Below are 16,862 nucleotides of genomic sequence, written 5' to 3'. Positions count from 1 at the left end.
ACTCGATGGTGCACATACACCAGCAGGGCCCGAAGACCCTCCACAGGGACCTCAGCTTTCCTCGCGCTGTTCTTCCGGCACCGCCATAGCAAACACCCCGCGGCCTCCACCTCCCTCCCGTCTGAGAGACCGTTCCCGGGCCGCAGCTCTCAGTAGCCCCACAGCTCACCCTGGCGGCAGCTGCCCCGGGATCCTGCCACGGCGGCGGCCATGGGTCCTTGCCAGGGCGGGGCGGGGACGGAGCGCGACCCGCCCAGCCAGCCGCGAGCCAAGATGGCGGTGCTGGCGGTGCTGGCGGCGCTGGAGGCGCGTGGGACGGCGGCGGGGGCGTGGCGACACCGGATTCTTGGCGGAGCGAGGGCGCCACAGGGGAGAGGAGTGGGTGCTGTCGTGCTGGCGGCGAGGTTCCGCGTCACGGTGGGGCCGGGTCTGAGAGGGGAAAGGGGCTGTGAGGGAGAGCGTCGGAGAGATCAGGGCTGGGGAGATCAGGGCTGGGGAGTTCAGGGCTGGGGAGATCAGAGGCGATCCGAGTGGAGGCATTCAGGGCTGCGGGGGACTGGTAAGATCTGGAGCTATGAGTGAAGCACTGGGGAAATCTGTGGGGATCCAGATAACTGCAGGGAGCATGACGTATTTGGACTCAGAGGGATCAGTTTGGAAGGAGTGGGTCTGAGGAGTGCTGGGGTGGGGATTATTGCCAGGGGAGGGGCCAAAGGCCTTATGGCAGCCCAGCAGAGCCGTGTTGACATCTGGTGGGCAAATGGCTGGCCTGGGCAACTACAAGATGCGAGGGACATGACCCAGCATGGGCGTGGCAGTGCTGGACTAGCTGACCTGGCAGTGGCCAAGGTTTGACGAGCGGACAGGCAGTGCTGCGATGACGTGGCCCTGGCCGCAGCCCATGGCCTGGGGCTGGTGTTGCTTAAGCCACAGAGGCTCATGAGCCTTAGCAGTCTCAGTGTCACCAGTGCCAATGCGCAACTCATTTCACGCCTGAAGCCTGACAGACTCACCAGGCCTTGTGACAGCCCTGCTCTTTCCCTTCCCACCATGGGTCCCTGCAACCTTGCTCTGCTGGGTCAGGGCCAGAGGAGTCTCTCTCCATTTCATCTCTTGAGTTGTATTTCTGTTTCCAAAGCTGAGATCTACAGGCTTTGGATCTACCCAGAAGACATTTATCTAGTTCACAATGACCTGGACAAGGCCTTGGGGAAGGTGGCATTCAAGGTGGGAGGCAGCACAAGGTACAGGGTGTTCCCAGCTCTCCAATTGTGTCAGCTGGTTTGAGGCCTTGCACATACACATGAGGCCTTTACATACACATAAGCCATGCCTGGCCCCATCCCACCAGCCTGGTGACATTTCCGGTACCAGCCCTGGGCTCAATCCCAGTTGCAGAGGCAATGGCCAGGTATTGGGGCAGGCCTCTAGTTCCTGCCCTGCCAGGAACGGTGGGAGCCTCCTGGAAGCAGCTGTGAGCTGAATTCAGCCCATTGGCTGCACCACATGGGCTTTTTATGGCACTTTGCTCCCACACCTGTCCCAGCACCAGCCTCGTGACATTTAACCTAGGAAATCGTCCACTGTAAGATGGAGCAAGGATGGTACTGGGCCACAGTCCTGCTTCCCTCATTCCTTCCAGCCAGCTGCTCTGACCTCCAGGAAATGGATGTTCCTGCAGAGCCAGGGCATGGGGACTGCAACCCCTGTCTGGGGCCACATCCCCAAGTCCCTGCAGCAAGAGATTGCAAGATCATACCATATATGCTGGTATGTCTCTTACAGACTAATGATAGTTTTCTCCTCTACCAAAGGGACATGACAAGGTCTGATCTGCATCAGGGCTTTGCACTCCAACCTGAGTGGACCTCAGTGGAAAGGAATGAGTCTTGCCCTGATCTGAATGCATGGCTTGTCTGTATTCCCACTCTGATTCTTCTGACTCCCCTCAGACAAGCACCTGCTCCCTTTCTTCTCCCTGCTTTTCTCCTTCTCCACCTCCCTTCTGCTTTCCCAAATGCTGATGTCAGTTTGGCTGACATGGAGGACATGGAAACAATTAGTTTGAGCAGCATTGCCAGGCCTGGCAGGAGCCGAGGATCTTGGCACAGCCCAGCAAAAGCCTCTTCCAAAATCATGTTTCTTGGAGCAAGCACTCAAAACCACCTAGAAAACATGCATGACTGCTTCCTCACTGCCCAGCCCCTCACAGCACTGTCCCCTTGCCTAGATGTGTCTCAACCAGGCCCTTCAATAAAGCTCCAGCTCTCCTTCCCTTGAGAGGGCTCAGCTCAGAGTTTGCACTGGGTGGCTGGAGGGTGAACTGACAGTGTCCAGCTATGTCCTGACTCTGTTCAGCACCAAGTCGCTGGAGAAGCTGGAGCAGGTCCTGGCTCAGGCAGCAACATTACTGCTGGAGCACATGCTGTGGAGGAGAGCACCCATGAGGAGCTGGGGGCAGAGGATGATGTGAACCCCAGTGTGACTGTAGCATAGAGGAAAGCTGGCCTTGCCAGGCAGCCTGGCTGGGCACTGGGGCAGTTGCCACCTATCCCCACACAGATCCAGGCAGCTCATGTCCCACCCAAACCCCAGCTGTGGCTTCATACAGCACTTTGGCACAGAAATTAAATAAACCCTTCTCTTTAGTTCTGCCCTGCTCCTGCCCCTCTCCCCTGTATTGCCTGCTGGCCTCAGGCAATCTCTATCTGTCTGTGGCTCAAATCCATATTCCCATTTCTCTTCCACCAGCCCAAGCTTCTGGTGGAAAGTGAGGAGCAATGGGAGTGACTTCCACAGGGTCAAAAAAACACTTTAGTTTTGTTGATAAACCATGACAAACAGAATCACTTGGAATCTTATAGCCTGGCAGCACACAAGGGATGCACCCAATGAGCTGCAACAAGTTGCAGAGCTGGCCTCATAGCTTTTTATTTAGGTGGGTTTAAGCCAAAACCCCTGCAGCTGTTACAGGTCTTCTGGTGGGAGGGAGGGCAAGAAGCAGTGTGCCCACCACTACCACTACAGTTCCCAGAGCCCCGTCCAACTGTATACCCTGCAAGTGCAGCTGCATGGAGAGCCCCAGCACACATAGCTCCTTGCCTGCAGAATGAGCACATGGACCCTGGGGAGGTCACACATACAGCCCTGCTGCTGCTGCATCCTTCCTCTGCTCCTTTACCAGCTCCTGAGCTCCTGCCATAGCATTGAACCTCTACCTGTGACCAGGGAACAGGCAGGGGACCAAAGGTGTACCCAACATGCCATCACCTCTCCACTCTGCTCTGTCAGCCATGTCTGTTCTGGCTGGGACCATTGCACTCAGATCCACTCAGACCTTCAGGTCCTGCATGATCTCCTGGAGCCAGTTAGGTTTTTTTTAGGAGGTTCCTGCTGTAGCTGTTTGACTAGACATAGATGTTGCTCTCCCAGATCATTTATTTGGTGGTCTTGGACACTTCGCTGTGAGTCTCAGCTATCAAAGCTTCCATTCATTGCTCCATTGTCTTCATAAAGCTGTGGGAAGAAGAGGGGTGCATCCCTCTTGCCCCAGCTTGGGACTAAGGTAGGAACCCACCATCCTGGGGCAAACCCCAGCAGCTTCTCCAGGACCAAAACTCAGCTGCACATCTTGGCGCTCAGGCTGGTGTAAGGTTTTCAGTCCCAAGGCCAAACCTAGTGCCAAAGGAAACTGTTTCCATCGGCATTCCCAGGGAAGAGATTAGCTCCATGGAAATGGCACCCATCTTTTCACCTCAAAACCACAAGGGGTTCTCCAGCCTCCCTCTTTCACCCCATCTCCCTCCTCATTACAGATTTCATTCCCAAAGCAAACCCCAGCCAGAGAAACTGCCAGACCCTTACCTCCACAACTCTGAGGTGACCCTAGTAGGGTCTGCCCTGGGGACATTACATGGGGCAATGCTACCCACCAGAGTCAGCACCTGGCACATCAGCTCAAACACAGTCTGCTTTAATTCTCCCTGACACAACAAAAGTGAGGGACAAGCCCCGTTGGTGGCAGGAGGCCACAGGTGCCCCTGTGGGAGCCAGCCTCCAGCCTGCAAAACACTCCCTAAAGTCCAAGCCAATGGTAGCAGCAGAGTTGGCATCACTCACAGCAGTCCTGGAGATGTATTCTCAGCAAAGATAGAACATGGTCCCTCCACCTGGTAGGTAAAATCATGCCTTGGGTGGATTCACCACCAGCAGACTTGAAGGACCCTGGGGGGAATCTGTCCAGGCCAGCGGCATCTGCTAGGAGTGGGAGTGACCAGGATCAGGCCACCGGTCCATACTGCTCCAGGCTGGGTCACAATCCCTTGTCTCTGGGATACAAGGACACAGGTGTCAGCAATCAAGCCAGAATCAGCCCTGACGTGTTCACGGCTGCAGCAGCGGCAGTGGGGGGGTTGTTTTCCAGCCTCCCCAAAACTTGCTGCTTCCAGGGAAGTTCCACAGCCAGCACAAGCAACCTCAGACAGGGAACGTCTGACCTGGTGTTAACTGTAGCAGTACCAAACAAGTGTGAGGGTCGCCTGCCTGCAGGGCTGCTCTGCAGAGACACAGTCCCAGGGAGACCTGCTCTTGGTGGGGGAAACAAGCAGTGCCAGGGTGATGGCACTAGCTCTCTCCAAACTAGGGTGCATTTTGCAAGAGCTGAAGGAGCATTGTCCTTTCCATGCTTGAGGGACTGGGGAGCAGCAGGACTCAGTTTTATGGAGCCCTCCAGCCCAGTGCAGCTCCATATGAGACATCTGCATCCTCTTCTCTGCCCAGAAGAAAAGGTCTTATCTCTGTTTTGCAATGCTTTGATGGGGCCAGCTGCTGCCACATGGGAAAAAAGAAACTAAGGATTCAGGACGCATCCAAACATGGCACTCACAGGGAGGAGATTCTCAGCTGCTCTGTCCCCCATGCCTGGCATTACATACCCGGGTCCCACAGCCTCACTTACCATCAAAGCTCATCCCTGGTGATGGTGCGGAGGCGGCCAGCACTGCCCCGCAAGTCCCTCAGAGTCTTCTGCGAGCCAGCCCAGTCAGTCTGCTTGGCATCATCGTCCCAGATGGTGGAGGTCTCGGTGTCACTCAGCCAGTTGCTGTCCCCAGCATAGTGGGTAGGATAAACCAGGAGAGGGCGAACCGAAAACACCAGCAGGTCCCGGGGGGTGAAGTGCTGCTTGTAATCTTCACTGGGAAAAGTGGAATGGACCCAAGAGGAGAAACTGGTTTACAGAGTTTGGCCCAATGGAGAAAAAGGGGCTGGGCAAACCACACTGACAACCTGGGGAAGGCAGCATGCAAGGCAGGTTATGGGAAGGGACATGGGTACCAGGGAAGGGATTTAGGGAAGGCAGCCAAGCTGGAGGGCTGCCCTGCACCACTGTTGCCTGCAGAGCCTGTCTGTGGAGGGACTGCAGAGGGAATGGGGCCCATTTCTCCCCACCAGCCTCAGTGACACAGGGCCAGCCCTAGCATGAAGAGGGTCTCCAGCACAGCATCCCACTGGTTTGGCCCCAGGGCTGGGCTGTCTGATGCAGGCATGGGACTCCCAGCTGCTTTTGGTTCATATCCAGAGCACTAATCCACCTCTCTGTCCACTTTCAGCATCCATTTTACATGCCTAATCCCTCTGTTTCGACATTATGCTCACTAGCTTTCCTACCTGCCTCTCCCCAGGGCCACCCTGCCACTGACACTCACTGATCCCTTAAATTGCCATTCTCTCCCCAGACACAACCTTGCTGCTAATCGCAGTCTGGGAAGAGGGGCATGGAGATGCCCCAAGATGGGGCTGAGACCCACAGCCAGAGGAGGGAGATCAGTCTCCCCAGCACCAGGGTATGTAGAGCTGCTTCCCCGTCACGATAAGGTCAGGATCCCCCAGCCAAGGCAAACATTGAGCCCCAGTTCTGTCCCCATCACCATCCCCCCATCCCATGGTGGCAGAAGGCCATTTTCCAGTGGCCAGGCAGCTGTTAGTGGGGAATGAGCTCATGCTACAGTTGTTTTCTTCCAGCATTAGTAACACCAGCTGGGGAGGGAACTCGGTCAGACAATGACAGTGGAGAGGAAACACAGGCTGCCTCACCAGCACAGCTATACTGCTCAACCAGTGCCCCTTCTGCACCCCCTGTTCCTTACTTGGGGTGTTTGTCATACATGATGGGCAGGAACTCATCCACTGGCAGCATTTTGGAGAGGGGCTTGGCAGCCAGCAGCTTCTGTGCCCCACGGTGGGAGATGGCATAAGCCAGCGTCCAGTATGAGTAGCCAGCCACCACCAGGTTCTGCACACCCTCCACAGGTGCCTCATCCTCTGCATTCACCTGCTTCCTCCCAAGGTAGCTGCAGAGAGGATGGAAAGCTGTGAAAGGCAGCCCCAGGGACCCGCATCCCACATCCCCACAGTCCCAGCACCTACATGAGGTCCCAGTCCCGCTGTGCCTCCTCCAGCTTCTCCATCAGTCGTTGCAGCCGTGCTGGGAAGGCAGCCTCAAAGCGCACATCATCCTCAAAGACCACCGACCGCTCCAGGCCCCGGGACACAATCTGTAAGGAGGGGGCAGAGGTGCACACACATCCCCGCACTTCACCGGGCCATGATGTGTTTACTCATCCTGCAGGACACCCTTCCCCCTCAGGTCCTCCAGAGACCTGGTGATGCTCACGGGGTCCCTGCCTTGTGCTGGTGGCCCTTAGGATCGGGATCCCTGCCTTGTGCTGGTGGCCCTTAGGATCGGGGTCCCTGTCTTGTGCTGGTGGCCCTTAGGGACCCTGTGCCCCCATACCTCTTTCCAGATGTTGTAGTGGCTCAGGAAACAGCCAACCTCACCCTTGGTGAGTGTGCGGCCAGAGAAGGGGTCATAGTACCCAGGAAGCAGGTCCACCCCCAGCACTTTGATGTCGCTACTGTTCAGGGTGCTGCAAGGCAAGAGGCTGCATCAGCAAAGTGTGCTCTCCCAGCCAACCCCAGTCTCCCCAGCAGGGTGACACTGGGGAGCTCCAGAGCACGGATGCATCACCCCGCAGTCACCTCCCGTCCACAGCATCCACCACCTGCGGTGCAATCTCCAGCTCCAGCAGGGATGCCAGCATACGCTGGCGCCGGTCTGGCCTCCGCACCAGGTTGATAAGGAAGATCTGGGAAGGAAGGGGAGAGTCCCACCAGGGGGGCATGCTGTTACAGAGCGAGACACAGCTTGCCCAGTCTCCACAGGATGTGGGATAGGAGGCTTGGACAAAGTCTGTGACAAGCTTTGCTATTCACGGATGCAGCCAAAAAGACGGACAGGAAGACATGGGGTGTCCTTGGTCACTTACTTCATCAAAGCCCATTTTTGTGAGTGGCTTGGGGAGATGGGAAATGTGTCTGGAACGCTGCATGGGGGGACCATCCACTGCAGAAAGAGGGGGCACCACTTTGCTGCAGCCCAGACCTCTCTGGCCAGGAACAAGGGCCAACAGCTGAGCCCCAGGGACTGGCAATAGGTCCCCGGCACCCCAGGGCAGGCGACACCTCCAGGCTCACCCATGGCCTCCAATATGAGATGCACAAAGTTAGCATGATCATCTTCCAGCATCTGATGGGCCTTCACGGGGACATTGATATAGCCGAAGTGCTGCTGATTGCACACATGGACCTCTGCGCCTGCCAGGTGGGATGAGTGAATACCGCAGTCCCCACAAACCCTCAACCCCCAGCTCCCCACCACCCTCACCAGCTGCTTGGCAGGAGTAGGCAAAGACAATGATATCATCAAAGGCCCAGGTGTAGTTGGGATGGGGTGGGTAGAAAGCCAATCGTGATGTCTCCTCCTTCCGCAGGTCGATCAGGAAGGTGGCATAGACCACGGGGACAGGGAAGCAGCCTACTCGCTGCCGGTTCTTGGTGGGGAAGTAGTCAGCTGTCCGGCGGTAGTACCCCTGGTACATCACTGGTGTGATGCCTCCATGGTGGGGGCTCTTCCACCATGGGGACAACCCCTTCCCCAGGGCTTTCCAGAGACATACCTGTGGTGTGATGCCACACCAGAAGTTAGAGTAGAAGGTCTGTGAGTCCAGCATGGGGGCCACCACCGACTTGTTTTGTGCCATGAGAAACTTGAGGGTCTGGTTGTTGGTCAGGATGCTGTCAGTGTCCACAAACTGGGGGGGGACAGCATAGGTCCTGGAGATGCAGGGATGCCCACCTTGTCCCCCACCCGACCAATGCCCCATGTCCCTTACCAGAATGTAGTCTGCCTGCTGCTCCCGGGCATAGGTGAGAGCCTCCTGCTTCAACCTCATTAAATTTTCGTAGCGTTTGTAGCTCCAGTGCTTGGGCCCAATTTCATCGGGGTAGGAGCTGGGCCAGAGGGAAGCAGGGGTTAACTTTGCTTGCTGGGAACGCACAAACTCGGTGCAGCGTGCCAGAGGGCTGAGTCAGCCCAGTTCTACATGTCTACAGCTCAAACTGGCAGTGTCCCCAGCCATCGAGCAGAGTGCTGCTCCAGAAGCCACTCAAAGCCCCCCAGTATGCCCCCAGCCTCACCTGGGTTCCTCCTGCACCTTCCAGGCCACAGAGTGATAGTCCTTTCCCACTGCCTTCAGCCACTCCTGCAGCATCGCTGTTGTGTTGTCTGAGTTGTGGTCAGTTGCACACCTAGGGTGAGGGATATCAGCCTCAGGGGATCCCCCCTTGAAGGACAACTACAATCAGGCCCTCCCCTGCACTAGAAATGTTCTGGGGAACAAGACACTGAGCCAGGCACAGACTGGAAATGGAACATGTAACATTACTCCAGATCATAACATGTAATTTCAAGGAACCAAGGCTGCGCTGGCAGGAGGGGAAAGACAAATGGCTAATTGCTTTCCTGGTGCCATCACCAGTCAGGTTTTTCTCTAGCTCTCCCCATCCTTGTCCTTACAGCCCCTCAGCAGCCCTGGAAATGCTCTCCCCATCCTAGCCCTGTGGCTGCCCACCATGAACTCTGGAGCACAGCAGCTTCATTGCTCCCTACAGTGCACCCTGCTACACCCTACAGCACCCTTCTGCACTCCACTGCGCTCTGCAGCTTTGGCAGCCAGAGGAAATGCCCCAATAAGCAGCAAAAATCCCCCTCCTCAAACCTTCCCTTGCCATACACAGCCACCGTCGCCAACTCTCCCACCTGACCTCATGACCAATGGGGCTGAGCCTCCCGTGAACTGCAGTGGGCAAAGGACCTCCTGCTCCTGGCATCTGCCACCACAGACACAGCCTGGTCACCCCTGTCAGGACCCCACTGCCAGCTCTCAACCTGCACCCATGGAAAAGCAGCTGCAGAAAAATTTCCAACGAGCTCCAGCCACAGACAACGTCAGTTGGAGGAGCGAGGGAGAAGAGAGACTGAGGGAGCTCCTCTCTCAGCTACCCACCCTCCAGGATGGTAAAAAGGGAGTTTGGGAGTTGTCTTTGGGGAAGGAGGTGAGTGGGGCCAAGACCTGCAGGCAGTATCTGTCCTTGATGATGTAAAATCCAATCAAGCCCCCGGCTCCCCTCCCTCACCAGCTTCAAGTGAGGAAAGGTGGGGTTCCTGCTCCCTCACAGTGGGGCAGTGCCCAGCTGCTCTCGAGTCCCTGCTGGGCCCCACACCAAGCAAAGAGCTATCCCTCACCCTTTGAGGCTGGAGGTCTATTACCACCTGGGGCTCCCCACAGAGGGTCGCTGTGCCCCCGGGCTCCCCATTCTGTTCCCTCCAGCCAGGACCTCAGTATTCCAAAATCACCCCTAGTCCCCAGTTCCCTCCCTCTCCCCAGCTTCCCATTCCCTTCCCCTCATTGTCTTTTGAGTCCCCACTACCCCCCAGCTCCCCACTACCCTATAGTCCCTTCCTAAGCCCTAGGACATCCCATAGCATCCTCATTTCTCCAGGGCTGTCTATTTCCCCTGTGGCCTCAGCATCCAGGCTCCTCCCGAGAGTCCCCATTCCCTTCTCTCAAGATCGCTGCTACCCCCTGCACCCCGGGGTGCTGGCTCCAGCCAAGGTTCCTGCTCCCCGCGAGGGTTGCTCACCACAGGGCGATGCTCTCTGCGGGATAGTCCATGCGCTCCAGGGCTCCCAGGCAGTGCGGCAGCGAGTGCTGGGCGTTACGGGCCAGGAGTGCGAGCACCAGCTGTGGAGGGGCCGGCCCGGTACCAGAGCCGAGGCCCAGCAGTAGAAGCAGAGAGCACAGCAGCCCCTCAGTGCCCATGGCGGAGGCTGCGCGGGCGCGGAAGGGGCGGGTTAAGACCCGCCGCGCTTAGCGCACCCCCGCCCCCGGCCCGGCCCAGCTGCGAGCCCCGGGGGCGGGTTTGGGTTGAGTTTCTTTAAATAAAGCCGACAGCGGTAAATGGCCCACAGGAGGCGGGCAGGCAGGGGCGTAACGGGGCGAGAGGCCGGGGGGCAGTCCCGGTACCGCCTTCCTAAGGATGCTGCTGGGCATCGCCGTGCGGCCGCCGCCAGCTTGGAATTGAGTCCCCGCATGGCATGGTGGGGTGGTGACGAAGGAGATGGGTCAGCAAGCGAATGAGGATGATCATAGCTGGGGACTGGATCATGACCAGGGGGGATTGTGACTGGGTGGCTTGTAGCCAGAGTGTTCAGGGTCAGGGGAGCTCAAGTCCGGGGGACTTGTGGCTGAGGAGGGTTTGTGGCCAAGATCGGGCGTGGCCCAGGGAGGTGGGGCATGGTGTGGATGCTCATGGCTCTCTCCCATCACAGGCCAAGGTAGCCCACTCCACCAAGCTGTGGCCCACTCAGGCTGCCCCCCACGGCTGACCATTTGCAGCCCTCAGGCGTGTTTCCATTGTATCCAAGCAATTGGCAGCCCTAGAGCCTTTGGGACGTTTGGCCAAAACCAATGGTTAACCACCCAATCCACAAATATGGCCTTCAGTTCCCAGAGCAAACACAGGCTGGGAGGAGGCCTCGTCCTGGAAAAGCACAACTCTGTCTCCCCTACCAATGGCCAGGGCACCTCTTGCTGCAGTGGCAGCTTTGGTGAGGATCTGTGACCAAACCTGCACACTAAACCAGCAGCCACTCACAGCAGCGTAAAGGCCTGGCCAGGCAGCTGTGCTTGCTGGCTCCCCACATCCCCCTGTCCCTGGGGGGTCCTCTGGGAGGGCTTCATCAAGGTACGGCAAGGGAATCGGAGATGGTAAACAATCCAGAAGCACCTGAAAGAAGCACAGAGAGGGAAAGGGGACAACGGGGAGCCCAGTGGCTGCTGGAAGGAGAGGCAACGGCTCACGTCAGAGTAGTTAGGTTCTTCCCAGTGATGCAGAGGAGCTGCGGAAGAGAGGGGGCTGCAAAACCCCAGAAGCGGAATACAGCTGGACCCCACCCATGTCTGGATCCCACCCATGTTTGGACCCACTCCGTGTGTACAACCCTCCCTGGGAGGGCTGGGTAGAGGGCAGCCCCTTTCCCGGGTTTAAACTGGAGGAAGGGCCGCCGAGCGACAGGGATGCCCGCAGAGCCCACGGCTGGCAAGTCCAGCGGGGGCACTCCCCCGCCTGCAGCGGCCCCCCCTCAGCCCGGCCCCGCGCTCGGCCTCTGCTGCCACCTGCCGGCGCCGCTCACAACCGGACGCACTCCCCGTGTCCTGCCATCCCTGCATCCCTTCTCGTCTTCATCCCTTCACCTCTCCATCCCTGCATACGCCCCGTCCTTCCATCCTTTTCCTTCATCTCTGCATTCCTTTCCAGCTACATTCCTGCATGTTCATGTCCCCATATCCCTCCATCCCTGTATCCTCTCCTGGAGGGGGCAGGCAGCCCTACCCTGCCCTCAGAACCCAGAGCAAGATCTCAGCACTGGATAGGACGGCGTTTTGAGCAGCCAGGATCCCAGAGAGCCCCTACAGGGCAGGTCCCAGTCTGCAGAGAAAATTGCTGCTGCCAGCAATTTTCTTCCAGCATCCCACCCCGACTTCGTGTGCTCAGCCCCTGCTGTCCCCTGCCCCAGGGGTACATCATCCCTGGCCTGGCACGGTTCAGCCACTCACACACAGACCTAGCTCACACTGATGCTCCTGGGCTTTGTGGCCACATCCATGGGTCACACTGATGCTCCTGGGCCATGGGCTTGAGGACCAGGGAGAGATAGTCCCATTTGCTGCTCTGCTACCCTTGAGGCAGGCAGAGGACAGGGTTGCCATCACTGTGCCCTAACGTAGGGAAACTGCGACACAGATCAATTGAATATGCAGCATCCAAAAGGGCTGGGATTGGCAGAGGGGTGAAGCATTCTGTGCCCACCTTTGCAAGGTGAGGTCAGAATTAGCTCTGGCTTTGCATCCAGCTTTGCAGCCTGCCTTCTCCCTGCAATCCAGGTGCTGCTAGGTTCAAGCGTGTGGGGCAAGTGGCACCTTACAAGCAGCTTTTGGCCATGCAATGATTTAAAAAAACAACCAACTCCCCCCCCCCCCCCCCCCCCCCCCAAAAAGAAAATCCAACAAAAACAAGCAAGTTTGGGGAGAAGGGGAAAGGGAAATTACCTGTCAAGGCACCTGCTGCATGGTCCTTGGGGTGACAATTCATCCATCTCTGTGACTCAGCACCTCCATTCTCACCACTCTGATAGCATAGGACTGTGACAGCCCCCACACCTCAGGATCAGAACTGGCAGGCTGATGGCAGGTCCCCACAGGGCCTAGGATGTCCTCAGGAGTCCCCTGTGGAGTCCCCATGACTCCACAGACCTGTGGCAACACCTGTAATACAGAGACAACATCAGGCCAGTAGGCATCCCACCCTGAAAAGCACTTTCAGCACTGCATGATGTTCCCAGCAGGATAGTTTCCTTTTATAACAGGAAAAAGTTACTTCTGGATCAAGAAATGAGGCTTCTGACCACCTCTCACCTCTCCCCATCTCTTTGTAATCATCAAGGATTTTTCAGCAAAACCTTTGAAATGCTCCAGGTTCACAGAATCATAGACTAGTTTAGGTTAGAAGGGACTTTAAAAATCAGCTAATTCCAACACCCCCCCCTCCCCACCCCACCCCCCCCCGGCATGGGCAGGAACACAGGTTCCTCCAGCATCACAGGTTACTACTTTAAAAAACTCAGGTTTGGCTGGAAAAGAACAAATATGTAAAGACATAGATATAGGTGTAGATGTGTACAAAAATGCAGTCTGTGTGTATGAGCATGTGCAGGAGGTTGGTACAAGTCCTCTGGTCACCACCAATCTTTTTTAAACCCATCTCACAACCACAAACACCCTGTGGGCCCAGCTGGGTGTCCAGGTCTGTGGTACCCTTGGGTGCCTCCAAGGGCACCCACTCCCACACCATAATGCTGCCTGAGCGCTGCTGTCCCCTCCAGACCACTGCCCTGACTTGTCCAGCTTCACAACCCTAATGGCTAGTACCCAGGTGGAAAAACTGAGGCATGAAGCCCACACAGCCTCCCTGCGACTTCCCACCCAGCAGAGACCCCAGACCTGGGGGACTACTTGTGCTCCCTACCCAGCAAGCCCCATCTATTTCAGCTGTTTTCACCACCTGCCAGCTCTTGGGTAGCTCAGGAAGACAGCACGCCCCTCCCAGCTGCCTTTCCCCTCCAGGTCTCTGCTAAACCCATTGCATCCTTGGGCACTGCTCCACTTTTCTCCTCAGCAGGCTGCTGCTGAGGCAAGCAAAACCAACAGATCTTCCCACCCAGAAAAATCTATGGGGATTTTGTCCATCTATGAAAGATTTTGGCCCACCCAAGAGATGCTTTGTCAGAGAAGCTGGAGACCAGCATCCACACTCTAGCTGGTGGAGACAGGAGAAACCATCCCACTGCAAATGGGGCAAAGAGGCATCACCAGCCTGGTGAGCTGTGCCCCTCCCCAGTGCCTTGGCCTCTTGGGAGACAGCTCGAGTATTCCTGGTAGGCTGCAAACATTAGGGAGGGAGAAGCTTCTCTGGGTGGCCCTCTTCCCTTCTGGGAACAAGGAGCTGAGGGCATGCAGGATGCTCTGCTCCACCTGCAAGGCATTACCCCACTTGGAGCCATGTTTGAGCCACACAGGCACATCCCTCCTGGGTGGCACATTTGGCTCAGTCCCAAAATTGTCCATTTTCTCCCCAGGCTGGACAACATCTGTCAGCATCAGAGCCAGCAAGGCCTAAAGTCAGCGTCCCCCAGCTCTGGGTGTCAGTGGGAACCCTGAACATCCATCAGCCCTGAAAGAGGACAGAGGGACACTTCCCTCATCAAGGAGAAGTTGAGGCAGGAGGCAAACTCCCAAGTGATGCACCCTGCTGGGGCCTTCACCCTGGGAATGATTGGTAGCTGCTCTCTGTCCTTCCTGCTGCTCCCTCTCAAAGGGGGTACCCTGATGGGAAAGCTCCCTCCAAGATGCGCTGGCCCACGCACTCCTGTCCCCTCCATCCCCTCCCTCCTCTCCCCTCAAGCAGGGCTGCAAGACAGTCCCTATTCCAACCCAGGGCAGCTGTGACTGAAAACAAAGCTGTCCACTTCAGCACAATACCCTTCTGTCCATGTACCACTCCCCCATTCCCTCCCCCCCCCCAGATGTTGACCACTGGGGTGGGCAGTGACTGGCCTGGAAGCATTGAGGGGCCATGCCAGGCCCCTGCTGGCAGGGAACAATATTGGCAGTGATGGAGAATAGGTATTTCAAAAGGTTTTGTTTTCAGGTTGACCCACCAAGCCGGTGTGACCCTGCAGCCCCCCACTTTGCCCTGCTCCTCCATCCCAATAGAAACCCACCACATTCCTGACCTCACGAAGGGGGGGAAATTTTCAAACCTCCCTGGGAAGGAGACAATGAGAGTGTCAGGACAGTGATTTAGGAGGGGGCTCTTTCCATCACAAAGGCGAGACAAAGACACTCAGCGCTGGGAAAGGGATTGTGGTGGTGACTCAGGAGCAGGCCACGGTATTGTGCCTGGACAGCCAGCCTCAGTGGCAGGGCAGGCAGGGCTTACTAGGTCTTACCAGGTCTTACCAAGTCCCATTAGCTCTCATCAAGTGCCACCAGGTCCATTCAAGTGCTGCTGGGTAACACTGGGTCCCCTTGGGTTCCACCAGACCCTCCATCCTGGCTCCTACCACAGCCCTCCCCACAGCCATTCTGGGGGACCAGGATATTTATGAGTATCATCATCACCCATGATGGGAGGGAGCGAGTCCCTCCCATCCCCACACAGGACAGCTGCATCTCCCTCCCAGCTCCCCACAGTCCTCCACACCAGTGGGGCTGGCCAGAGAGCAGCTCACTCTGGGGGTCTGTGGGCATCCCAATGAATGAGGGGGTCAGACTGGAGTCAGGCCACCCCTCCAGCAGCTGTCCCCAGGCTGGGGGTAACATGCAAACCCAGACCTTCCCACCCACCCTATCAGTTGTCCCTGAGTTGAGGGCCAGGGTCCTACTCTCCTGTTCCAGGGCCACTGATGGGGATGAAGGCTGGACAAGGAATGAGCAGCCTCTCTGTGAGCTGCTCAAAGGGGCTTTGTGCACCCTGGCCACTGGCACCCAGCACCACCCACCACTACTAGCACAGACACAGCACCCACACTGCCCATGGCTTGCAGTCTGCACCCTCTCCAAACCCCCCTCTTTACAACTGCCCCCTCCCCTGACCCTCCTCTTCTATCCCTGGGGGTGTCAACTCCAAACAGTGGCAACACACTCCCCCCCCGCTAAAAAAATCCAGGAAACTGCTAGCAGATACCCAACTTACAGTGTCTTCTGCTGCCGAGCTGAGCCTGTCTCCTGCCAGTGTTCCAGTGACGAAGGCTCAAAGCCTTCATGGAGAGGGTTGTTTTTTTTCTGGAGAAATATTTTTCTCCCAGGTCTAGATGGCTGATCCAAGGGAAAAGCTGGAAACAAGTTCATTGGCTTTTGTCTTGCTCCATTGCCTTGCCCTAATTTTTGTTTTCCTGGCAGCTGGTGGGAGGAAGGGAGCTGGCAAGGTGATGCTTTTTTGGGAAGAGGGAAACTGCTGGTGAGAGCATTCATCATTCTGGGAGCGTGGAAAACTCAAGAGATGAGGAGGCTGGTGGGAGGGCAGGAGTCTGATCACAACCACCATGCCAAAGCTGACTGCAGTGTTGAGGCTCATGGCCATGCTGAGGATTATAGCCGAGCAGAAGCTCATGGCCGAGCAGAGGCTGGGGACAGGTGGAGGGGCACCTGCAGGATGCACCAGGAAATCAATGACATCATGTTGTGGGATCTTTTTTTCCAGGATCAAATGTAATTTGCAGATGACTTCCCTGGCTTCCTGCAAGTGCAGGGACTCCATGACAAGGAGCAGGATGGAGCCCCCTCAGGACACGCAGCTGTATGCAGGGCTGGGGCTTTAATTTTTTCCCCTTTGTGTCAGAAAAACTACATTTTATTTCCTACCCCATCAGTGCTGTGCAAGGGGCTCCCTGGCACACAGAGAGCAGGTCTAGCAAGCAGCTGAGCAGACCACAGCACAGCACAGCTGACATCAACACCCTGTCAGGGACCCCCCCTATCTCCATGGCAGGGCAGAATCTGTTCCTGGCTGCCTAACCCAGGATGCCTCCTCTTGCCTCTTCCCTCTTAATTTTGTTTAGAAACTTGTCAGGTTGGTACACAAAGGAGGTGGAAAGATCAATCCCAGCTTTTCATCAGTGTGGGAAAAAGTATTTCACTAATCCATATTTATTGGTGTAAAAGAGCTAGGAAGGGGGGTAAAGGGGTAGGCAAGAGACCCTAATGGTCAGGAGCAAAGGACAGGAGGGACAGTTTAAGGCTGCCCTTTTCAGAGAGGTCACATGTCACCAAAATCTTTCTGTTGTCTCAGGATTGGTTACATTCTGTTCTCTTTTTTTTCTATTGAGGTTGCCAAGCAACTGG

At 56.6% G+C, this 16,862-nt stretch overlaps 2 protein-coding genes across 2 annotated transcripts; one reads left to right on the top strand and one right to left on the bottom strand.

Moving 5' to 3' along the window:
• Positions 1–210: 210 nt before the first annotated feature.
• Positions 211–2,473, top strand: PTRH1 (peptidyl-tRNA hydrolase 1 homolog). The gene is given in 5 exon segments (XM_054393417.1): positions 211–417; positions 728–830; positions 833–971; positions 1,137–1,244; positions 2,284–2,473. Coding segments are annotated over 5 exon segments (747 nt in total).
• Positions 2,474–4,959: 2,486 nt separating this feature from the next.
• Positions 4,960–8,624, bottom strand: CERCAM (cerebral endothelial cell adhesion molecule). Its single transcript, XM_054393375.1, has 11 exons — positions 8,536–8,624; positions 8,232–8,349; positions 8,016–8,150; positions 7,724–7,928; positions 7,534–7,653; positions 7,326–7,402; positions 7,039–7,145; positions 6,794–6,926; positions 6,427–6,554; positions 6,147–6,350; positions 4,960–5,194 (listed from the first exon to the last, which is right to left on the bottom strand). Exons 1-11 carry the CDS (start codon positions 8,607–8,609, stop codon positions 4,960–4,962), a joined length of 1,536 nt encoding a protein of 511 aa, XP_054249350.1. The 5' UTR covers positions 8,610–8,624.
• Positions 8,625–16,862: the final 8,238 nt, after the last annotated feature.

Source organism: Indicator indicator, chromosome 28 (assembly GCF_027791375.1).
Source record: "Indicator indicator isolate 239-I01 chromosome 28, UM_Iind_1.1, whole genome shotgun sequence".
Taxonomy (NCBI): domain Eukaryota; kingdom Metazoa; phylum Chordata; class Aves; order Piciformes; family Indicatoridae; genus Indicator; species Indicator indicator.
The sequence above is the reverse complement of the archived record's forward strand: the minus strand, read 5'-3'. Positions and strand labels throughout refer to the sequence as shown.

Excerpts from the sequence above, each read along its gene's own strand:
- CERCAM (XM_054393375.1), bottom strand. The coding sequence starts at position 8,609 with ATGCTGCAGGAGTGGCTGAAGGCAGTGGGAAAGGACTATCACTCTGTG. Across the intron at positions 8,350-8,535 it reads AAGGTGCAGGAGGAACCCAG|CTCCTACCCCGATGAAATTG; the intron begins GTGAGGCTGGGG and ends CCTCTGGCCCAG. Across the intron at positions 6,351-6,426 it reads CAGCGGGACTGGGACCTCAT|CTACCTTGGGAGGAAGCAGG; the intron begins GTAGGTGCTGGG and ends TCCTCTCTGCAG.